Source organism: Columba livia, chromosome 2 (genome assembly GCF_036013475.1).
Source record: "Columba livia isolate bColLiv1 breed racing homer chromosome 2, bColLiv1.pat.W.v2, whole genome shotgun sequence".
Taxonomy (NCBI): Eukaryota; Metazoa; Chordata; class Aves; order Columbiformes; family Columbidae; genus Columba; species Columba livia.
The window spans coordinates 88782861-88808299 of record NC_088603.1 but is presented as its reverse complement, the minus strand read 5'-3'; the positions used below and the strand labels follow the sequence as shown (position 1 = coordinate 88808299).

The 25439-nt window shown below is 36.0% G+C and overlaps 1 protein-coding gene across 1 annotated transcript in view; it reads right to left on the bottom strand.

Annotated features, from left to right (window-relative positions):
• The window catches only part of ABCA13 (ATP binding cassette subfamily A member 13), a 181466-nt gene that overhangs the window by 85906 nt on the left and 70121 nt on the right, over nt 1–25439 (bottom strand). The window contains exons 30-41 of the mRNA XM_065053420.1: nt 23315–23615; nt 22379–22493; nt 20969–21298; nt 19092–19161; nt 15269–15403; nt 13788–13925; nt 11218–11404; nt 9747–9965; nt 7337–7533; nt 6370–6527; nt 5740–5970; nt 794–884 (exon numbers count right to left, since the gene is read on the bottom strand). Coding sequence (XP_064909492.1) covers nt 794–884; nt 5740–5970; nt 6370–6527; nt 7337–7533; nt 9747–9965; nt 11218–11404; nt 13788–13925; nt 15269–15403; nt 19092–19161; nt 20969–21298; nt 22379–22493; nt 23315–23615 — 2172 coding nt within the window. The remainder of the gene's footprint in view (nt 1–793; nt 885–5739; nt 5971–6369; nt 6528–7336; nt 7534–9746; nt 9966–11217; nt 11405–13787; nt 13926–15268; nt 15404–19091; nt 19162–20968; nt 21299–22378; nt 22494–23314; nt 23616–25439) is intronic.

The window sequence follows — 25439 nt, the reverse complement described above, 5'->3', positions numbered from 1 at the left end:
ATCTGACCAAAGTAGACTATAATCTAGATATAAATCATCAAATAGAAAGACACGTGGTAAGTATGGAACCATCAGGATCCCAGGAACGATGAGAAAATATTGATGAGCTTGGTGGGCAACATCATTAGACAACCTGAGTCTTGCATTATGCAAGGTATCACATTAGTTACTTCTGAGAAGAGTTCAAGGAGAACAAGCTCCCTAAGGTTTAAAAAATGTTAACAAGGACCTCCTCCCTGCTTGCAGGGCAAGAAAATAGAAAGCACAAAGGAACTTGTTTTAAAATAGACGTGTAAAGGAGCCTGAAAAAACATGCCACTTGGGAGGACAAATGATCATCTACTATGAGGGGAAACAGCTTTTTTTTTCTTGTTTTAATGTGCACATGCATTGAGGTGGATACATTTTTCTAATATCTTACAGATTTTCTATCTGTGGTATACCTCAGCAATATTTGTTCGTTGTCAGTATGAGTCAAAGAGGCCAGTTGCCAGAGATTGGTGGGAAGCTGTACGTTAAGGCTGATGCAGTGAGAAAATGCTTGTGTATATGTGTACACACAGCAGAAGGGCTGTAAAGTGATACAGAGGTGAATCACAGTAAACGTATATAAACCTACTATTAAAGGCAGATCACATCACATGCACAAAGAAAGAATTACCAGATGGTAGCAAGCAGTATTTTTCCTTTGCTCATGCATTCCTCAACTTTCGGAAATTCATGCATGTTTACCTCTGCGTTTGTGACCTTTATAAATGTGGCTGCTTCAGAAGGTACCTAATTTTCTACTTACAGGCTGATTCAGCACTATTTGTATGGCCTAGGTGTGCTGTCCGTGGAACATAGGGCATCTTCTCTGAGTCCTGCAGTAGCTTCAGAAATACCTTTCGTAAAATAGGAAAAAAAATATTTAGAATCCACTTTCTAAAACCCACATAAATATAAATATAAATATAAATATAAATATAAATATAAATATAAATATAAATATAAATATAAATATAAATATAAATATAAATATAAATATAAATATAAATATCTCAAAACACCCACTCAGATATTAGCAGTGGCTGCTGTAGCCACCCTGCTGGAATATGACTATAAAATTGGCTAAGATCTCTGGTAGAGGAATCTTGAGGTTAAGAGGAAAGGAATAAGTGTTAATAGATGCAAAAACACCTATATAAAGATTTGTTGCCCCATTGACACTACTATCTGCAAAGATTTTTAAATAGATCGGCTGCCCTTGATTGACTTTTTATATTTCTAAGCTGTGGCATATGTTGGAACACAGTTACTGCAGTTTTTACTGGAGGCCTATTGACAGCTTAAAGTACCTTCTGATACTCTAGATAGAAATATGTGGGCACAACTGGAACACTACCAAAGAGTTCTAATTGTACCAGTACAAATAATTGTAATGTACAAAATCCTACAGCACTGAGAATTCATGAAGGTCTGGGAAGTGTCAGTAGATTTATGCAATAATGTGGGCAATAATGCTATTGAAAGATATTTAAAGGGCAATGCAATCATCAGGCAAAGTCAACATTAACAACATCCTGTCTAACTAATAGTATGGAAAGGGCTGTGCAACAATGCATGTTTTGTAGCAAAACTATTAGTATGCATACCACAAATTGGGAGGAGATTATAGGATCCTGTTACTTAAAATCACCGTGGGAAAAAATTAAATTATTTTTTTAATAAAAGTAACAATATAAAAATCTGCACTAAATCTGCACTGCATTTACACTGCACTAGTGTAAAATTGTAAGGGTTGAATCTTCCTAAGCGGGGGAACACACATCAGAAGAGAGTTAAAGATAACATTAAAAAAAAAAAAAAAAAACAACAGCACAATGCACCAAATTTATAATCATGAGATCTATTTAAATGGTATATAGACTTAGCCAAATAGATTTGTGTTCAACATACTGCTCCTTGCTTAATCTTTTTTCACTGTTCTGTTCGCATAAAGTCATTTGAATTTCATAGAGACGTATTTCATTTTTCAGTCCGTCTGCCTTGCACAAGCTTGGAGCGGCTTTCATAATAAGTTGGTTATTAACACTCACCCCATTCCTTGTAAGCTCAAATGTAAAATAAAATTAATATTTTCTTATCCCAAACTGCAATTTAAACAGTGATGTAGAAACTTCAGATAAGAAGAAAAAAAAATAAAAGAAAAATTAACAGAAAATATAGCTGCCATGAGTTTTTCTAATTGAACAGCAAAAGTACAACCAATTTTTGTTTTCTCTTGATGAAAACCTTCTCCTGTTTTCTCTTCTGTGTCTGGGTTGAGTTGCAAGACTTACATTATAACCACAGTGCAACTCTCAGAAATCATTAAGAAACCGTTTATTTCTTCTGACAAAAGAACCTGGGATTAGCTATAACAAAAAATTCCATGTTTCCAAGGAGCTCATACAATAGACAATAAAAACCAGTCAATTTGAAGTACTTTATAGTTGTGCAAAGATATTTCTTGACTTGCTAAATTCTGACTGTTACATAAACCATGTTTTGCTTGGTCAATACAATTGTCATTTAACAGTGGTTATTGATTGCATGTCACCTGCTGACTTTCAGGGGACACTTTTGGCCATTAACAAGTGCAAAGTCGGAAAAAATTAATACCTCCTGACATTTCTATATTAGGCCCTGGAGGGAGATCCTGACTGACCAAAGTCACGTTCTAATTTGTTGCCTTGGAGCTGTTTGCTGATGGCTCCTCTGCACACCAATTCGTTCAGCAAAACCAACTGATCTGAATCAACTAAAACCACAAAGGAATTGCTTCTCCCTGGCTACAATGAAGGCTACACTACAAAATGTTGCCTGCATATATTCAGTTCAGTGTCCAAATTCCTGCTGGGGTTGCAGACACACACATTTTCTTACTTAATCATGTCATGTCACTTGAAGAGAGGATGCAGTTATGCCTTAAAGAAGAAACAAAACCACCAAATACTTTTCTAATATATACCATGTCTACTGTAGGTTCACCGATGCAGCTATTCTGATACAGCTATAGAGGCAGAAGGTCACCTGACTTGCCCCATCCTCCCCACAGCGTCCAGGAAGTTCTCAAACATCCCATTAAGAATGGGAATCATTAGGGACCATATTGTACAGAACAAATAACAATCTATCTAATGTACCACAGGATATTGTGAACAGAAGTAATATTAGCCTAACAATGTTATTAGCAAATGAAAAAGATATTTAGAACCTAAAATGAAGCAAATGCAATATTAGTGAGATGTCAGGAAGTGATTTTTTTAGAACTTCAAGACTGCTTTGAAGTATGAATTGAATCTTGGTTTCCCTTGAAGAGTAAGATATTTAAAGAGTACGAGTGCCCCTCAGACTGGAAAAGAATAATGGTAAGTGTATAAGAGAACAAAAAGGAAGGATAAAATAAAAATTATAACATCTTTCTTCCTTTTAAGTCAGAGTTCTTTGTTTCCATATTGAATTGTTTGAATAGACTAAATAGCTCTATTATGTCCTATCCATTTAGTTGCCAATGCAAAGAGGCTTTTGATAAGAAAATCGAGAATTGGACTTGTAACAACGACTAATGCTGAGATGCAGAGATGACAGAAATCACCCCAAATTAATGCATTAACTCCTCAAGCTGAAGGATGATACATCAATATCTAATACCACCTTTAAAGCTTTTTTTTAACCTCCCCTGCAGAAAACAACCAAAAGCAAGCTCTCAATTGAATAACACATGTAGCACACTGAAGAAGCTTCATTATATTTCAGGACAACCTCACATTTATTTTACAGATGCCAGTTCTGAAAAGTTGTATGATACCCCACAGAGACATAATCAAAAAAGGTTGCAAATATATACATTCCCTCAGAATCTATAAAGTTTGGCAGTGAACAGTATTCTTTCTTATAGCATGTTAACCACCCTATGTAATTTGAAAGAAAACAGCAATTTTTCAATAAGCTGCTTCAATAAGTTTTTTACTTGCCTCATAGAATTGTATAGTGGGAACATAACTTAATTTATATCTTTATGTAAAATGTTTATTAAATTTGTATGAGTTTTTTTTCCTCCTCCCCCACCCCTTGCCATAGCGAATGTTTGACACACTAGCTTTATGTACTGTGATCATTTATAAGAGAAACACTGAAGAGATGCCTTTTTGTTTTTAATAACTAAGTTGTATAGAGCTTAACTTCAGAGGAAACCACATACCTGCTGGTAGATCATTCTTTGGACTTCAGTTTATAAACAGTTGTGCAAAACTTAATCCTTTATGCTTGTCCAGAGTCCTAAAAACCTATGCAGTAAACCAACATACTCCTAAAGATGTCACCCAATGGACCACTTCAGGATAGAGCAGCGCCACATAGTGGCGTATTGGTTCAATAAATTTCATGAAAATTGTCATTTTAGTTTTACTTGCATTATTTGGGTTCTACTTATATTTTTTCACAGATTATATAACATGAAAAATTCTAAATTTGTAAAAAAAACCCAGAATTGTTGATGCAGTTTCAAATATCTGATGCCGTTAATTCCTATGCATATGGCTTACTCAGCAAAGATACAATGCACGGGTTTTCAAGTGTATCATCTTCATAAAAACAGCAAAGATGAGCATCTCCCTAGGGGATCTTGTGTTGCAGCTGACCACAATATTGTATCATACCATTTCATACATTTACAGGGAACAGAGGGAGAAGTGGCACATCCCTTTTCTATACTAAGTATTTATTGCTATGTGTTAAAAATGCCACTCTACAAGAATCTGCATTTCATTGCTTTTGTGGGGTTTTTTCCTAACATACATTAAATTTTCTGTTAGAAAACAATCCAACATTGTCTGTCTTTAACAATATAGCTAATCACTGGATTACACAGTTTCAAAAGTGATATTGAATGAATTGTGCCATCAAATAAAATACATGTGTTTTGTGCATCAAAAAAATACTGAGTCTCTTATCATCACTTGAAGAAGTGGAAAAAAATATATTTTCAAAAATATCTATAATACAAAACTTGAACAGTGGTGGTTTGTGGAATCTTAATATTTAGACATTACAGTCGGAGTAAAAAGAGTCCAAGCAAAATAACTTCTCACTGATATGGTTATTTACATAGAGCTAAATTCAGAAGTGATGAAGAAGCATAACAGAGTCTCTTTCTCTGATCTTTTTGGTATAGGTATATTAGCATGTATATATGTTCATGTATACATGTATGTAACTGTACCTCTCTCGGTATACCCACAAAATACTCTTTAGACATTTTCCCACACAGTTTTACCTAAGATTTACAACTTTGCAAGTCTGAGAGTACCGTCAGCATTTTTTTTTCCACCCCAAGAGCTACCTTAACTGAACCTGCAGCTTTGCAAGTTCATAGCTCATTCCAGTGCCAAAGATTCAGGACAACAACAGTGGTTCTCATTAAACCAATGAGACATTAACTTTTTCTTAAGTAAAAGCAGAAATGAGCATGTAAATGTTACACAGTTCCTCAGTGTTCACATTGGATCCTTGAAGTCGTAGTGCTGAAATTAACAGTGCAGCAAAGAGAGAAAATATGCATTTATACATTTTGCCTGAACTTTTTTTTTTTTTTTTTAAGACAAGTTTCTCACAAGAAACTGCTGTGAAATATGAAAGATACAATAATAGCAACTGGAAGTTAATACAGGATTCTCTAACCAAGAAAATGTCATGACACAGAAAAGCTGAAAGTACCTCTTCCAAGGTGGTGTCAGAAATGCCATAGCCAGTCACATGTAGATGATGAAGGCTTTGATCTAAAGCCTGAAACAGAGCTTTAAAGGAGGTCTTATCTGCCATTTCTGGAATTACATAGGTCAGCTCAGTCCCACTATTCTCTTTCAAGAAGGCTTCTGGGATGTGGGTCTGTACCAAAGATGTGACGCGAACAATATGCTTAGGATCCTGGATTTCAAACAGAGAGGGCTATCAGGAAAGAAAGATAATCATGCAAGTTAAATGTCACCAGAAGTATGGGATTTCATAGTAGAATTCATATAGGAAAATTTCCACTGATGAAACCATATTTCCTAGGACTAAAGAACAGTGAGACAAAGCCCTTTTCAGCTAAATATTGAAATTCATCATTTTTAATGATGTAATTGTCTTCTTCCAAATAAGAATAGTAGTAGTAACAATAATCATAATAATAATACCACCACCTATCCAATACAATCAAGAAAGCAGATAGAAACATGTTTTGCACACTATCTAATAATTTATATCACATATTACTTCCTGACAGGGACATGCACTCCCTTACCATATACATGACTATTACTTGGCAGGCACTGTTAAGTTCTGTTCAGTAAATTTATAGGATACCTTCTTTATGAGCGTTAGACTGTGTCCCTGGCCGTATGTTTCTCTCAGATAAGAGGGAGAACCACAGCACCTCAGCTGGCCATGCTGCAGGATGGCAATGCGGTCACTGAGCACCTCTGCCTCATCAAGATGGTGAGTGGTAAAGATCAGTGTGCAACCTGCATCAGAAAGATTGGTACAAGTATGCAAAACCTGGTTTCTAGAGAAACACATCTTGCTTTCATGTGGGTCCTTTACGCTTAAGGGAAGAAGTTTCAGGGCACTTCAAAATGTAACTACAAGGCACAAACCAAACTCACATTTGGATTTACAGTCTGAGTTAGATTCAGGTCTAAAACTGTTTTGCCTTGTGTTATATGTAGTAAGCAGTATTAAATCATTACAACTTCAAGCTGGTTTAAGAGCTTAAGAAATTACTTAAAACCACACAACAGCAGTGTCTATTTCAGTGGATCATTCACTGTGAATTATTACAGCTAATTGAGTGCTCACTAACTGAAGAGTTTGCTTCCCACAATCAGTTTTTAACCTTATAGCACTTAAAAATTGATGTAGCAGACTGACTAATGAGTCTATTTTCAGTAGAAGTATATACACATCTATATACAGATATGTGCAAAATCAGAAATGAAAACTAGAAAATAATTTTGACATACTAACAAAAAAGAAAGAGAGAGGGGAGGGGAGGAGAGGGGAGGGGAGGGGAGGGGAAACTTATAACATAACAGGACTCAGAATTAACTCAGTCTTCGTTAGACTGGGCTTCTTTCATGAGATAGCAGATAATTCTTCTTATCTCACTTGATTCATTTAAAGTTTCCCAAGTTTTAATTAAATGTTACTTCTGAAATGAATGTGTTTGTTTATTGAATAGCAGTACGAATATTGTGACTCTCCTGTTTAAATTTATTGAAACAAAATTCCAGCAAGGAAAATAAGCAGCAAGTGCTGTCTATAAGCTTTGTACCAGATTTGTACTTCAGAAGAACATTCCAGATGCTACGTCGAGAACATGGATCTACTCCACTGGTAGGCTCATCTAGAATAACTGTCTTCGAGTTTCCAATAAAGGAGATGGCAATTGACAGTCTCCTTTTCATTCCCCCAGAAAGGGCTCCAACAGGTTTGTACTGATGTTGGGATAAATCCACATCTTCCAGAGCTCTGAAATAGGAGGACAGAAATGGGACTGGTTTTTTTCATGTCCACTCAGAGCAGAATTACTAAAATGTTACTGTAAATGGAAAGTGAAAAACTACAATCTCTGACTGACTATACAATTTGGTGGCAAAAATGAATAGGAAAAAATTTGTATCTTTACCTACAAAGTACATCAGTACATCAAAATACAGGCATCAACACCTTAAATACAAATTCTGAATCAGTATTGTGCAGGATAAGGACAAACAATTTTGAAATTAATTCCAATAAAACAAATAACAGTTTGTCCAATGATTTCAGCAAACTCTAAGTTACAACCTCTAAAACTATTGTAAAGATGGTTAGTGCTTCAGTGTTTACAACTACCTAAAAACCCTTAAAAAATATATGAGCTTTTAGGAAACTTGTAGTCATTTGAAATAAATAAGGTGATACTGCTGCTTTTTTTTTTGCTTTTTTTGTTGTTTGTTTTGAAGACATCTTTCTGTAAAGTAAACAGACTAGCGATCCTTCGGTAGGATAATACTACCTAATCCAGCCTAATCTAATTCTTGTGTTAAGGACTGGGAGATACCTTACAGAAATCATCTATTCAACCCTTGACCCCTGATAGTCTTGCATCTGAGCAGTGTGTGGGAACATGCTCAATAAAGGAAGCTTTCAGTTGCTGTCAGGCTTCCAAGCGAAACATAAAAGTCTCAACAGTCCTAAACTAACTTTTTGAATCATTTCAGTGAATGTACAGTCTGTAAACCATGCCATTTACCCTAGGAGAATTTTTCATTTTTAAGAAAACACATTTCTATAATTGTTGCATAGGCATATATCAAAGAAAATTATTCTTAATCTCTTTAGAAGGGATCTTTCTTTGCTTAATAAAACCCAAGCTTATTTCATTGTTTTGTTGCTTTTCTAATTTCTGTGAAGTATTTCATTGCCTTTAAAAAAACAAGTAAATTTTTCTTAGCAGCAAGGCCTGCAGAGTTCTGAGTATTCTTATGTGCCATTAGTATGACAGACTGCTGCTGAAATTACAATTCAGCAGTCTAAGTACAATAAAATACAGGATATTATTTTGCATAAATTTTAACCAAACACTATATCTGGTTTTTCCTTGTTGTTCTGGAGAGCTGTTTCTGTTGCTTCTAGAGAGAATGCAGCACCCCACAGTAGAGATTTTTCAGATTAAAATTTTAAAGTATCAGACTTTTATGATAGCTACCCAAAGGGAAAGCCATTTTGCCACAACTGTGTCTACATATGGCCAGTTGTACACTTCAGGAGAACTCCCATCAACTTGGCATTTATTTCCATTGAAGCATGGAAGTGCCCAGCCCTCCACAGAGTCTAGCATGAATCAGAAAGTAAACAGAAACTATTTACACTGCCACACTATTAGAAGAGCATACATTTTATTCCTAAAGTTCAGAAAATGCAGTTTGATACTAATGAACAAGATTTCACCTTGTACAGTTTATTGGTGATTTAATATACATGATGCAAAAACGAAGAAGATCTAGTCCTATAGGAAAAAAGTAGCAGTCCAAAACCACTAGCAAACATTTTCAACCTGACAAGTGGCTAATCCCCTGAAGTCATGTCAGAGCTCTGACTTGTTTTTCTTATCGGATTGTCTGTTTTTAAACCCCTTCACTTATTGAACACATTTGAATTTGAGAAAGGAAAAAAATACGATGTCCTATTTTAAAAGATTGTAACAGGCACTGTCTTTAGCTGCCTTTTCTGGTGTTCCAGTCTTCTCTCTACTGCAGGTGAGGGAATACAGGATAATAAATGCATAAAGTCAGTGCTGGTTTAACTGAAAACTCAGGGTGAACACAAAGCAGTTTACTTTCTATCTGCCTCTCCAGCAAGGAGGGAGGTAAGGCAGACAGCATGAGGTGGGAACCACTGCAGCTGCTACCAGGTTCACCATCTCCACTCCAGTCAAAGCAAAATTATTTGATGGTTCTGTATACCAGATTTTCAAACATTTGCATTTTCACTACAAATACATTCAAGTAAAGATTAAAACTAAGAAATCAATTTTCAAAACACAACTTCAGAATATGAAGTGTGATAAATACTCATGGAAAACCTGCAGTTTTCATTTGCTTTCACTTGCAGTTTAGCTTTAGCACTTTCTTGTTTAAGTGCCTTGCAATAGAAACTACTGATTTACTTGACAGATTTCAACAAATAAAAGGAAAACTTACCCACTGACTTGCTGATTCAACTGTTCCTTCGTCCAGCCAGGTGCCTTCACAGATCCATAAAGCAGTAGATGTTCTCGTACTGTTAGTATGTTGAACAAGACATCATATTGTGGGCAAACACCCAGCTCTGTCCTGATGGCAGCCAGATCAGTACGTATGTCCTTTCCATTAATAATAATGGTACCAGAGCTTGGTGGATATAGGCCAGTCAACAGTGATCTGATACAAGAAAATAAATAGAAATTTAAAAAAAAATAAAAATAATAATAAATAAAAAAAAAAATCAGCGAGATCATGTGTGCTGATTGTATTACATAGCTCACACTTGGATTTCCTGAGGAACAGCCTAGCACCCTTAAAGCAACACCAATTCCGTTGAGCATAGTCACAGAGACACCACTTATTAAAAAAAAAGAAAGATCTTAACAATCCATCATTTCCTTACTTTCAGAACAACGCCTATTTTTTCCCAATCAAATATGACAGACCACTGTTTCCTTTTTCACATGTGTATTCTAGCTGATGAGTAATTCCTAATTGGATCTTGTCCTGCATCACTGGTTTTCTTAAAGCTGATCATAGCTAACATAAAAGTAGAAACACATAGATGTCTTAATTGAGATATTTTTAGTGTCATTTTCATTTCTGGTCAACTGCTAAGAAAGAAGTTCCTTTCAGTCTCTAGGAACAAAGGACAAAAACCCATAGAACTCCACATTGTCCATGTAACAGGAGTACATCTGGAATGTCAGAAAAGAACACTTTTGTGAGATATTTTCAGCTCCACAACTTGACATACCCAGTTCCTAGTTGAGCTGCTCCTGAACTAAATAGTTTCAGTGGCACAGAGGACCCAGTTTTCTATTCATTACATTGTTTCTTTTGTAGATAGAATCATAGAATCATTTCAGTTGGAAGAGACCCTCAGGATCATTAAGTCCAACCATAACCTAGCCTAACTCTAGCAATAAACCTTGTCCCTAAGAACCTCGTCTAAACACTTTTCGAACATTACCAGGGATGGTGACTCCACCACTTCCCTGGACAGCCTGTTCCAAAGCCTAACAACCTATTCCATCCATAATTTTTTTCCTAATACCCAATCTAAACCTTCCCTGGCACAACTTGAGGCCATTTCCTCTTATCCTGTCGCTTGCCTCCTTTTCTCCAGGCTAAACAGCCGCAGTTCCCTCAACCATTCCTCATAAAACTTGTGCTCCAGACCCCCCCCAGCCAGTCCAGGTCCCTCTGTGTGGTCTTCCTACCCTTCAGCAGATCAACACTCCCACCCAATTTGGTGTCATCTGCAAACTATGACCTCCACTTTCCATGTGCTTTGGGGAGATTATTAAACATTTATTTGGGAAAAAAAAAAAAAAAACAACATAGGAAGTATTCCACAAACATTTAGAAGTGAGAAAGCATGGGAGAGATCAGAGGGGACCGTAACAGCATTAAATGGCAGACTTACATAACTGTTGTCTTGCCAGCTCCATTAGGTCCCAAGAGTGCTGTTATCTGACCTCTGTGGAAAGTGAGGCTGAGACCTTTAACAGCAGCTTTCTGGCTGTCCACGTGCTCTTTTGTCAGAGACAGCAACACAACACCAATAGTGGCTCCTTCCATGCGAGGGCCTTTCCAGCTTGGAGGTGCTGGTTCTGTGTTGGGGAGAGCAGCAGATAAAGATGGTTCTGAATGTAAACATATGTGTGTGCACATATAGGGAATAACAAATTAACTTAATCCGTGTTGCCATTTATCAAAGCCTACAGATGGTCCAAACTCACATAAGCTTGACTGACAAAATGCTATGACAGTTAATATTTGCTAAGAACTTGACCTATTTGCAGTTTCAAAAAGCAACCTAAAACAATTATGCCAAGTTGAGTGCATGTCCACGTACATCTCCATGGAGTCAGAGAATAGTTGTCATATTTTATTTCTAATACAAAAAACATTTATAATAATGTTGCTTGAATCATTGTTTTATGCCCATAAGCATAAGAAAATTCTGTGTGAACTACTTCATATATGCCATCCAGATTCGGACACAAAACATTAACAGGCATAGCAAGATAATCCTCTCAATTCATCCAGTCAAAAAAGCAAAGCATTTATCTTTATTAAATGATTTAGAGCAACAGTCTAGTCTAAGCATAACTGAAGGTCTTCAAGGCAAGTAGATAGCCAGCATTTTTCTAACAGTGAGATGATCATATGATACAGGTCAAGCTGATTTCCTTTCTATGTCAGGAGGAAAGGTTGGCACTACTTTCCAAACATGAGCACAGTCAATCACCATCCCCATACATTTATTATTAACATGTAATATTTTATTTACTCATTACAACTGAGAAAACTGGTAGTGGGATTTTTTTAATTCTCTTTAAACAAAGGCAAGCTTAGTCCAAAGAAACAGAAACTGTTGTGGATGAGAATTATATTTACATATATTTATAATTTATATCTATATTTGATTTAATTTGATATGTAATTAAATAAAATATAAATAAATAATGCAAGAAGAGAGATTTATACTCAGTACCCACGTTTCTGCCAGCCATACTCTAGTAATAGTTCCAGCTTGCAGAACATACACTCCAGCCCTTCCCTGACACACCTCTGATTTCCAAAGGGCTTTCCACACCCACTATACCAGCTCCTACCTGGGATATATGGAACAAATGGAGAAATCTCCTGGGAGAAACTCACTTTGCTGTTCCAAGCAAATTATCCATGAAAAATGCATTTATCACATTTTCAGTACAATCATGCCAAATTCTTATGAATGAGAGCAAGTCCTTTGCATGCAGGGCAGCGTTAAGAGTTCACACACAAACAATTTGCTACCAAGCACTTGACATGTATCATCTTAAGCAGAGGACAGGTGAGATAGATCCACAAAGTTGTAGGTAATCACTTGAATGGCTTGAGCCACAAGACCACACTAGTAACTTCTCAGACAGAGGTGAGCTTTTTCTTCACTTTCCACAGAGGACGTGGTGAACCCAAGGGGAAACACTGAAACTCTTCAATTTAAGTAAGGACCTAGGACAATAATCTAATCTAAGTGGAATTGTTTCAAATTACAGAAATTCAGACAAAATTCATACTGATAGCTGTTCCACAAATGCTTAAATGAACCTCAAAACCTTTTGATGTTTGCCCTGCTCTAGGAGATATCAACACATGAATCTGTTGAGTTGTTCATATACTTCACCTGTGCTACAGACAACTGGATCATTTCCAAGCTACTGTAACTTCCAAAAAAAAACCACAACAACCCATCATGTTGTTTGAAGGACCAAGAAGGAATATAGGTGAGAGTTACTTACTCCTTCATCCACAAAACAGAAATGAAATATGAGAAAGTCCTTAAAGAGACCTGAGAGAGGAAAAAAAACTAAAACATCTAAAATAATTTTAAGCAAGTGAAAAAAGAAATAGGAGAACAGTGAATGTACCTGGAGGCAGATAAAAATTAGTTACAATAACAGTGGCTTTTTAAACAAAACGTTAAGAAGCAGAGATAGAAAGAGTAGTGATTATGGAAGAGGGAAATAAGAAATAGAAGAGAAACAAATTAATAAGTTCATTTTTCCACTGACACAAGAAGAAAAAAAAAAAACAGCAGATGAAGAGAAAGAAAATGAAACTGCAGGGGCGGGGAGAAAGTTAATATATCACAACACTTTTCAGATTCAGTAAGAGTATGAAAGGGTTCAATGAACTTCAGAAGATTGTAGAAAAGAGGCAATACACAGGAACAGGATGAAGCAAAGAGGTACTTGTTTTAATTTTTTAAAATAGATTTCTTAAATATTTATGTACAATAGTTTTAATTAAACAATTCAAGAATTACAGGTGACAGCACAATTAGCAGTTAGTATATAATGTTCATAGTATACACTATATAATGGAGAGAAAGGGACAAGATCTAAACACATATTACAGAACCAAGCAATGGTAAAAGCAGATTGATCAAAATCAGTACACTGTTCAGAAAATAGAAATTATTAAAATTATTTTATTACTACAAACCTCTTTCTTGGAAGCTTTCATTGAAGAAAAACATATTAGAATTCAGATAATGTCTCTTCCTCCTCTCTGCACCACATAGGTTTTTCCAGTAGGAAATGGTAAAAGGGAAGTACCATTGGTTCTTTAATCCAGATTTTCCTAGATGATAATTATGATAGAAACTGTTGCAAAATTTACAGTATTTTCATATTTGTTTGTAGACTACTAATGTCCTATCACTAGTTGCAAAGAGCTGGTTACACCATTTAATTAGTTCAAACTCTTAGCTGCGCTTAATAACACGGAAAAAAGTCACTTGGCCATAACACCAGGTCCTGGATAAAAAAATCAATCCTCAGTGATACTGTGCTTTACCCTATCTCTAAATCAGCTTTAAAGTGGAACAAAATCATAGACTTAACAGCATGTAGGCACAGCCTAACACAATCTTGTAACCTAGAGGGGAAAAAAAAAAGTGGCCTGACAAGACAAACAGCTTTATATTCTAAAAATAATCAACTGTATCAGTCATTAAAGATTATTTTTCCTTTATTATCTGTACAACTTAAACAAATCAGCCAGCATAAAAAACATGTATCATACAATTCAACCAGAAAGAGTGAAAATATGCTGCTACACACAGCCTAAACTTTGGCATTGCCCGATCTTTCCAGGCTTCACTTATCAATCACACAATACACGCTTTGTGTGTTTGGAGTTGCATGTCATTGACACAGAAAGGCAGGTGTCAATTTAACCTCAACTTTTAAAAATTCAGTTGTATATTCCACACACCCCTGTCTTTCAAGGCAAAATTAATTTCTTGGGTTTTATATTTTTAAAGCAAATACAGAGTAGCTAGAAGAAAAAGTAACATATGCAAATCAGAGGAAAGGTAAATTTCAAATAGCTAGTGAGGCATTAGGCTAACAATTAAAAATGCATCAAACAACTCAATAATATTCATAAAACTTAGGTAATTTTTAAAAAATCGCACTACTTTCTGAAAATATTCTTGAAAGATAATTAGTTTTCCTTATGCATTGGACTGTGGACTGCCTGGGAGCAAGATACAGTGACCAGCCAGTCTGAAGGTTTTGCGATCAGAAAACATGTGGTTTGTGGGTTTCAGTCCAAGTAACGGCTCAGAAAATTCATCATTTTCACAGGAACCTTTGTTACTAGACTGAGCTTTCTTACTGTGAAATACCAACAAGTTCCTAAGTCTTTCCAATATTAGTCACCCTCATATACAAATAAAAGATATTTCATGCCTGGCTACAAATTCTAGTCCATCCCTAAGCACTACTCAATATTTACATATGTAGTAAGACTTTCTTACCCAGTCCATAAAGCAATAAGGAAGTTTTGTACATCAAAACCTCAACTCAGAAAAAGCTATTGTTTTGTTATAGTTGCATACAATGAGGAAAGACAATTCTATCCATGCCATTCAATAACTTCTTCAATTACATTAAATAAGAACAGCTCCATGATCTTACCAGGAATAATGTTGCTGAAATACCAACCACCTATAGAATATAAAATGGAGTCAAAAAACATCATCCAGCACATCCATCCAAAGGTCATGTATCCTCCTTGTGCCATTGACTGGTGCACATTATTCCACTGAATTCCTGGTAGTAATAGTAATAATGATAATGATTTTTAAAAGGTCAAAGCTAAATCAGCACAGCATTAAAGATCACAAACACATCACCACACACTTATGGGTATTTTAGCACTGACACAAAAAAGACTGTAGTTAATAACAGTAATCCTAATGAATATAAATGAATTGCCATGCCTCTACAAGCCTCTGTTTATAACAGCAGGTGACGTGCTGCTAGCAGTATGAAGAGAAGCTGTTGTAGAAAGGGTTGTTTATGAAGTTTTAGCTGGTTCTTAATTTGGCAAAATAAAAAGAACTATGACTCCAACAAAATGAGGCACTGATCTCTTCAATGAATCACACTATATGCCATTCTGCTAACATTATAAAGAAATGCGTTTCACAAATTTAAAGTCCTTTCTGTAATGCTAGACCTGAAAACTTATATCTGTGAATTCTAAAAAGCTGGTATTTGTGTGCATTGACTGTATTTGGAGGTAAACTGGAACAGTAAAGTCACTGAGTAATTGCTTCATAAGCTTATTACTTTGCAAGAGACATGAAAAGAAGAAGGTACAAAACACCAGTACTAAATAAATGTACCACATTACTAAGTGAAAAACAAAAGTAACCAAATAATAGATTTACAAAAAACATTGTATTTTTTCTGAAAATGCTACTTTATTTACGGTACAGTGGGTTATGATATTGTTTCTAAAATTATTTTTCTAAGATTGTCAGGAAAAGCAGTATTTCCACAAAGCATGTTTTTCCTTTTCTTCAGGAAAGATGAGTCATTTTCATGAAAGGTCTGGTGGGAAATTTAAGTAATATTTTCTGCAACTGTCTTTTCCGCTTTTACAAGTTGGTGTCATTATGTCATTTTGATACTTTTGCAATACCTAGTAGCTTGAAACATCCACTGTCATCAACATCAATCTTGACATAGTAGTAAAAATAGAAAAGGATTACATCCCTTTAGCTATTTAGATATATAAAAGCATAACCTTTGTAGACATTTATCAAGGGTGCAGACGTTCATTTTTCTACTTTTCTAGAACTTTGGCTCAGTAGAGGCAGTAATTGTTTTTCTTACTTTCCAATGTACAATAGTTAAATATTCACCTCAGCATTATGTGAGAGTGAATAACTTACACTGTTCTTGTTCTGTACAATATCGTTCTCATAAACCTCCACTGTGTTATACACTAGTACATGTGTGAACCCAGATGCATCTACAAAGCTCAACCCAATGAACAGGAAATCTGATAAAAAAAAAAGCCAGGAGGCCTGCATAGATGAACAAGGAGCTCCTAGCCAAACTCAAACATGAAAATTAAGCATATAGAGAGTGGAAGGAAGGATGGACAACCTGTGATGAATACAGAAATACTGTTCAGGCATCCAAAAGCTAAAGCCCAATCACAATTTAATCTGGCCAAGGATGTCAAAGATAACAAGAAGGGCTTCTATAAGTACATACATGACCAAAGGAAGACTAGGGAAAAAGTGGGCCTATTGCACAACAATACAGGTGACCTGGTTACACGGGATGTGGAAAGGGTTGAGGTACTGAATGCTACCTTTGCATCAGTCTTTACTAGCAAGTCTGATTCTTCAGAAATCCCCAGTCTCAGAGGCCCAGGGCAAAGTCTGGAGCAAGGATGACATACCTTTGGTGGAAAAGGATCAGGTAAGGAAATACTTATGGAAACTGTGCACAGAAAAGTCCATGCACTCTGATGGAATGCACCCAAAAGCACTGAGGTAGCTGGCTGATGTCATTATAAGGCCACTCTCAATAACTGATCAATGATGGAAACTGGGAAAAGTGCCTGAAGACTGAAGGAAAGCAAATATCACTCTTATCTTCAAGAAGGTGGACCCAGGGAACTACAGGTCAGTCAACCTCAATTCTGTCCCTGGGAATGTTGTGGAGCAGCTAATCCTGGAAACTATTTGCAGGCACATGAAGGACAAGAATATCATCAGGAGTAGTCAGCATAGCTTCACCAAGAGGAAGTCACACCTGCCAAACTTTATTAAACTTCTGTGATGAAAGGACAGGCCCGGTAGATGAGGGCGGACTAGTGGATTTTGTCTACCTGGACTTGACTAAGGCTTCTGATAATGTCTCACATAAGATCCTCCTACAGAAACCAAGAAGTATTGGCTGGAGGAGTAAAGTGGATTTCAATCTGGCTGAATGTCCAGGCCCACGGAGTGGTGATCAGTGGCATAAAGTCTAGCTGAAAGTCAGTTACTAGAGGTGAACATCTTCATTAATGATCTGGATAATGAGGCAGAGTGTAGCCTCAGCCTCAGTTTGCTGAGGACACAAAACTGGGAGGAGGGGCTGATATGCCAGAGGGTCATGCTGCCACCCAGAGAGGCCTGCACAGCCTAACGAAACAAGCTGACAGAAACCACATGAAGTTTATCAAGAAGTGCAATGTCCTGCACTTCTCAAGGGACAATCCCATGTACCAATTATGGTGGGGGACACCCAGGTTGATAGTATCTTTGAAAAAAAGAACGCGTGCGTCCAGGTGGACACAAAGTTGAACATGAGCCAACAGTAAGTCCTTGCCACAAAGAAAGCTAATTATATCTTGGGCTTCCCTAGGCAAAGCATTTCCAGAATGGCAAGGGAGGTGATCATTCCCTTTTTATTCAGCACTGATGAGGCCACACTTGAAGCACTGGGTCCAGTTCTGGACTTCCTAGCACAAGAGATGCATAGAAGTACTGCAGCGTCCAGCAAAGGGCTACAGAGCTGATTAAGAGACCGGAGCACCTCTTCTATGAGGAAAGGTTGAGAGATCTGGGACTGTTCAGCCTGGAAAGGAGAAGGCTTGAGGGAAATCTTATGAATATGTATAAATACCTGAAAAGAGAGTGCCAATAAGACAGAGCCAGGCTCTTTTCAGTGGTGCCCAGTGACAGGACAAGAGGCAGTGAGCACAAACTGAAACACACGAGGTTCCCCCTGAACACAAGGAATCACTTTTTCAGTGAGAGTGACTGAGCACTGGCACAGATTGCCCAGAGAGGTTTTGGAGTCTCCAACCTTGGAGATGTTCCAAAGCTGTTTAGAAATGGTCCTGGGCAACCAACTCTAGGTGGCTCTGGTAGATCAATGGAGGTAGACTAGATGACTTCCAGAGGTCACTCCCAACCTGAACCATTTTGTGATCCTACAAAACTCCCTGTTAATATCCTCACCAAGAAAGCAAGTGTTAGAGTTGCCTCTGACATCACTGAAGACTTCCAAGAAACTGTTCTAAATGCCTTTCTAAAGCTTCCTCCACTGGCCTGAGAGAAATAACACATGCAATGAGTGAAATAATATTCAGTCATCTGCTCACCCTTAGATAGCTCTACTGAATTTCACTAAATATAAAGTTTGGGTTTGCATCTCTAGAATGATTTCATTGGCTGAATACATTCATTCCGTCATCTCATGAGATGTGGAGATCTTCCTCTAACCTCTATTGCAAATAGAGCAATGCTAAACCCACTTTAATTTATTGCTAGAAAGTGGCACAAGCTTAACTTGTTTTTCAAGAGGTGTTAAAAAGCTTTTTTTCCTGTTATTATCTATCTTGTTAACTCATAATTAGAGATATTTTTCAGAATGAAGTGAAAAAGATTTGCAGCTGTAGTTTTCAAAATATTAATCACAAAGCTTTTCTTTGGTCTGGAGAGCTTACCTATTTCTTGGCCCTCAAAGAACGTAATGAAAAATACTCCTTGCCCAAATGCAGTTGTAGACAGAAGACACTACTCCACAGGAGAAACAGAATGCAAACATCAAATAAAACATTTTGTTAACAAACTTGATGAAGTAAAAGAACTTATGATAATAAAAGCAAGCACAAAATAAATAGACCTTTGTTTCACGTAGGCTAATGGTTATTATTTCATTTTATGTTTAAATACGCTCCCACATACTGCAGTAGTATTTGCTATACCTTAAAGAGCTCCACTGATGCAGTTATTAATATTGAAAAACATTACTTAACTATACAATGAGTTATAGACCATCATAAGTCTACCACATACTGAAAACTTCTAATGTATAAGAGTTTCTGTAGTAAGAGCAGAACTCAAGAAGAAACAGAGGCAGAAGGAATATGCACTTTGGGTACAATATGATGAGACAGCATTTTTATGCAAGGAAATAACATTTGACTTCTAAGAAGTGACAGTCATGCTGTATCACAAAAGCACAAAGTAGAAAATGAGCAAGTTAGTGATGTAGTATAACAAGAAAGCATGACTGGTGATCAATGAAAAAACACTGTTGAGTTCATTAATGCTGGTGGGGGGGTCCAAAAGCATTACTAAAATTAAGAAGGATTACTCAGTGATAACGTTCTGCAGTCTTAAAGTGAGCTGAGATAGCAGTTCATTTTATCTCCTACGTTAAAATAATGCAATTAAATAATGTTTCTGCAATATTTGACACAAAAAAATAACATATTATGTAGCTGTCTAAAGAAAGAAGTATGACACAGGCTGCTTCTTAGAAAAAAAATCAAAATCATGAATGGATTAAACTTTTGTACAGAGAAGTTCATGCTAATTCCCATCAACTGGGTCCCTACCTCTTACATCGTTAAGGTTTCACCATCTCACTTGATGGTCTCTCCCCCTCTTCAAAAATTATTGTCTTTTTTAGATTCTGCTGCCTCTCATTTTCAGCAAATGCAGGATATCTGAAGAGTTATTTTGAAATAACTGGTTTTAAAGTCTGCAAGTTATCTGACGCTTACTTTTCCTCTCTGTGGCCCAAAGGTAGGGAAAAAAAGCCACAATAAGAAAAAAAAAATCCACTCTATTTATCCCCAAATTCTCTAGTCTTACATCTGTGCTTACTTGTATGCAAAGAACCAAAATATTTTATCTGATCAATTAACACTGAAAAAGCGTCTATTTTATTTAATAATATATGAGTTATTCCACCACCTTAATTTCTTACATGAGTTATTTTGAAAGACAAAAGCCATCATGTGTGAAATATGGTTTGCATTGTATGATGGTGATATTCGATATCCAAATCAGGGAAAGAGCATGTTAAGATAGTACCAAGACAGAAAACAGCCTATGGCATACACAGGACAGGAAAGGATGTGGAAGAACCAATATCAAAAGAAACATACACCTCAGACTGTACAGCTAAATAAACAGTAGATACATTTCTGATCTAATCCCTAATTATGCTCAGAAAATCAATCACTACTTTTCCTCCAAACAAATGACTTTCAAGAGTGGCATATAATCTGGTGTCCTTGAAAGGACGCTAACATTGCAGTATTTTGAGGCCAAAGCATAAAGAGATTTCATGAACATGAGGAATGCAACCTCCTTATATTTTCTGTAGGTTTACAAAATTTCCCTGAAAAATTATTTTTTATTCCTTTCTACTTTCAAAAAATGAAACAAAACATGTGACATTTCCAGTGAAACCCAAAAGCAAACAGAAGCCTCGGAAAATATAAGTAAATTATAGTCTAAAGTTTCAAAACTAGGGAAATCCACAGCATGGTTAGAGGAGAAAAATTAAAAAAGAGAAAAATATATTTACCATTATAATCTGGTTGGTGAAACTCAACTGGTTCTGCAAGACCAACAAAACTATATAGGGTAAAAAACTGATCATATACACAAGGCTGGCACACAGAGCTGCTGTATCGGCACTGCTAAAAAATGCTCCCAAAAAATAGCTTAACATAATAACTGTAACTCCAAAATCCAGGATAAAAAGGAAGATGAGGAATCCATTGCTATGAGCAAAGATACCACTTGCTTTTAAAATGATGGCCGGAGCACAGCTGCTTATTGTGAGCACAATGACATTCTCCAGAAACCAAGCAAAGAAATGAATGGCTGGATGAACACCCATTGTCTTCATATACTGCAACACAACATAGCAAAGAGAGTTTCAAGTTAGGAAACAAATTTTCTTCTTTTTTATTTTTTAAGCAAAATATGTTGCCATCAAGACACTACTAACATGGGGAATGCGAGTGCCTAGGTACATCTCTCTTTTGCATAAGGTTGCAGGACCAGATATCATATTACTGGCTCCTCCAGTGAGGAGTTTGCCTTTTATACTCTAAAAAGTACTGAGCACTGTATAAACAATTTTTTTTTCCCAGCCTGTTGCTCAACTAAAAGTAGCACATAGATAAATTTGTAAACCTTTATGTACTAGCATGTAAATAATAAATTACTCAAGTATAAGGCATCACGCCCCTTTTTACAAAAGAAACGCTTTTGGAAACAAGCCAATAATACTTCTGAAACATTTTTTCAGAAGATGGCCAAAACTATTGATTTTATTTACTATTTTAAAGGATTAAAAAATAAGGCCTATCTTACAACACAAATTTAAACAAATTTGATCATTTTCCAAATAAAAAAGCTTACTCCAGTAGTATAAAGACCAGTGTAATTCTTAAAAAAAAAAAGGTTATTTATTCACACAGAAAATTTATCATACACCTCCTGTCTTCATGTTTGTCACCTACTGAGACTAGCTGTTGATATAAGCAAATAATTGCCTCATTTTTTCTGTGTCATCCTCCCTTATATTTCTGATACTTACACAGGACATGGCGAATTTTTTATTTGGTTTAGGAAGTTTTATCATTTTAGACCACATATAGCAAAACATGGAGAATAATGCAAAATAAGAACCATTCTAATCACAAAGACTTTTTCCAAATAACAGTTTCCAGCTTCAAGTTTTATGGATCTTTTTCTTGTTGCTTTTTATCTTAGGACCAACATTTGCATGCTAAGAGGACTGATACACAAACAAAGTTGTGAATCTCAGTTGGCAGCTAGAACTAGAACCTACTGCCCAGAGGAAACAAGTGAAAGCAAAACCAGCTGGATTATTAGTACATAAAAGTATCTCAAAGTTTGAATTTCATATTTCAGTACACTTTGATAAATACATTTTATTTTCAGAGGCTAATATGCCTCTTACCTCTTCAAGATGAATTTCTCTTTCATAAACCAACTTGCGAACCATGCCAGCAACTGAAACCATCCATGTTAACATCATAATAAGTGGAAAAAAAAAACCTATATTGTTCAGGAATCTATGAAAGAACATATACGCAGGGTTGTTAGCCCACAAAGGTAAAATATTTTCTTAGCAGAACGTTCATAAGATAATACAAGGGCTATTTTCAAAGTACGCACAAAATATGATCTGACATGAGCAATAAGGCTTTTTCTGATAAGACCTGCTTATTTTTCATGTAACATGCTAAATATATGTATTGGTACTACAATATTACATTAATATTTGTCAACAATGCAACTGATGTAATCATTCTTTAGTGCTCCATTCAAAGTCAAACTGCATTCAGTTTTGTGTCTATGACAAAGTAATATAATTGCACAGTGAGGAATAACAGGATCCAGTCAACTTTTGCTCCACTTTAACAGATTTATTATCACTGACTAATTTTAAATTCTAATAGTCAGGATGTTTTGATGCTTTTGCAAAGAAAAATCCTACACTTTTTCTTTTGCTTCATCCGCTTTACAGAGTATTTTAACACATACCAGAGACCAATTTCTAGTTTGCATACAGAACTATTAAGGATGGAAAGTGGGTTTCTTAGTCTAGTCTAGGCTAGTTGCACAATGTTTACACAGTCTCTCTCTAGCAGACTACTCCATAGTATATCTGCAAAAAGCTCATGAGGGGTCATTTGCCAGATAGAAGTTGTATAGCGCGTTGTGATCGCAGATGTTAAACATCATTTGCTGTGTTATAACATTCTGTTACCTGGTTCAACCCTGTGCGGAGATATATATTCACTCGCCACAAAGACCTGGTAGCTTCCCAAGTTCTCTAAGACAAATCTAATAAGGATAATATATTTAATTAAAAAGCTGAAAGTTTACTTACAAATCACTGGTATGACAAGGGTAAGGCATGGCTTGCACCTGAACGGCTGGCTCTGAGCTTTCTGTCCCCGTTTGTGCTGAAATAATTGCCCTTTCAATCATTTCTTGAAGAGGAATAAAGATGTGGTTGTATTTAAACCCGTCAGCTGGCAACTTCTGAGGATGCGATTTCCACGCTGGGTTTTTAATCAAATCTGTTCTCATGCTATAGAGAACACTGGTTCTAATTGTATATGAAATGTGTTGTGGAAGGAGGTTGCTAGAATCTTGTGTCTTGTTCTTTGGTGTATCGAAGATGATACCTGACACCAGAAAAAAAGGCGCTTCATACCCAAGCTTATATGATTTATGATAATTACATAGCTAACTCATGTCCAATTGTAATATGATAGTGCGATACCTTTACTTTTCACGGCAGGCCTCTAAAGCTTCTTGACCCCACCACACGAGAACTGTAGGTTTCATAGAGACTTACCCTTTTTACATTCATGAATATGAAATGTAAAAAATCATTCATATGATAAATGGGTTTGCAATCATAATTTTTATCTGAGAAAATTCCTTCTGTGATTCATTTTTTTGAATTGCAGTTTATTCTCTTTGAATCCAGATTTAACCCCTTTTTGAGGACCGATCTCAATTCTATAGTAAAAGCAGCAGCCATAAAATTTGTCCATCAAAGGATAACAACCCCTGAAAGTGGGTGACAAAGTAAACAGTACCAACCCACTAAATTTTACACCAGTTTTTAATTTCTGAGTCAATTACAAAACTTCTGTTTCAACATAGCAGAATTTGCATATTTATTTTTTCTAGCTCTGTATTTTAAAAAATTCTTTCTGGATGAACCAGACTTTTTAGGACTTCTTGATGAATGTGAAACATTGACCTTTTTTTTCCTTAGGAAAGGGGAGACAAGTCTAACCTACCACTTGGCTCTCTGAAAGATAATATATCGAATAATTTACTGTAAATCTTATTTTTTTCAACCAGCCAATCTCATTTCCCATTTATGCAAACATTTAATTTCATAAGACATTTCATGAGGCTGTGAAGGCTTTGAAGACTACAAACAAAGCAAGCAAGGAAAATTCCCCTCTAGTTTCATATCTTACTATGGACAGGAATGTATGCCTGTATCTGAGCATGTAATGTTGACATGCTGAATACATGAGGTCCCTTAAAATGCCATCTTCCCCTTTTACTTAAAAAGTCACAGTGAGATTATAAGGCCACTGTACTGAGAAAACTCCGAAGAATTGTTTTTGGTTTATGCTAGTATATGACCCTTCCCTATGTAAATAGAGGAAAAATGGATCAAGAACTTGACAACTCAGTTTGTGGAGGTCCAAGGTCTATGTCTGCTTCTCCTCTTGAAGGTGCAATCAATTTAACTCCCTACAAAGTAGCCCTGAGAAATTTTCCTTATCTCACGGTATCACATGTTGTTTTATGTTGATGGAGGGTGGTCACTTCCACATTCTGCAAATGTGGGTACTGCACAGGTTACAGAACAAAAACAGCATTCTGGAATGAGTAGTTTTATTCCCTAGAACTGCTTTGACACATCTTCTATTGTGCACTTACAGGCATCCAAGAAGACAATAAAAACAAAAACAATAAGGGAAAAAAAAATTGTGGCACACTTTGTATAGATTTAAATGGGACCCTCTTTTGGAAAGGCTACATGAAACTTAAAGCATTTTATGCAAGAAGAGAAAGTGTGTGTAATTAAAAAAATTCTTGACTTTTAATCTCTTTTGTACAATTAACTGATTCTTAGCAATAAGGATATAATGCAGGAAAAAGTATAGAAAGCATAATCCCAGAGAAGAAAATAAATATATCCATTGTTTAAGAACTTATTTGAATAAAGAAGTTAATTTCTCTGAGGTGTTTGTTTAAGAATAAAACTTACAGAATAAATTTTCTTTCCTCCCTTTTGCAAAGCCAAGAATATAAAAATTAAAATTTGAAAGGATGTAAACTAGATGATCTTCTTGTAATAAATAGTCAAGTTTCCTCAGCACCGTACATTTTTCAACTCATTTTTCAACTTTTATTCTACTTTAAACATTTATGACTATTCTTTTCAATATTTTGTTAGAAATAACAGAATCCAAGGA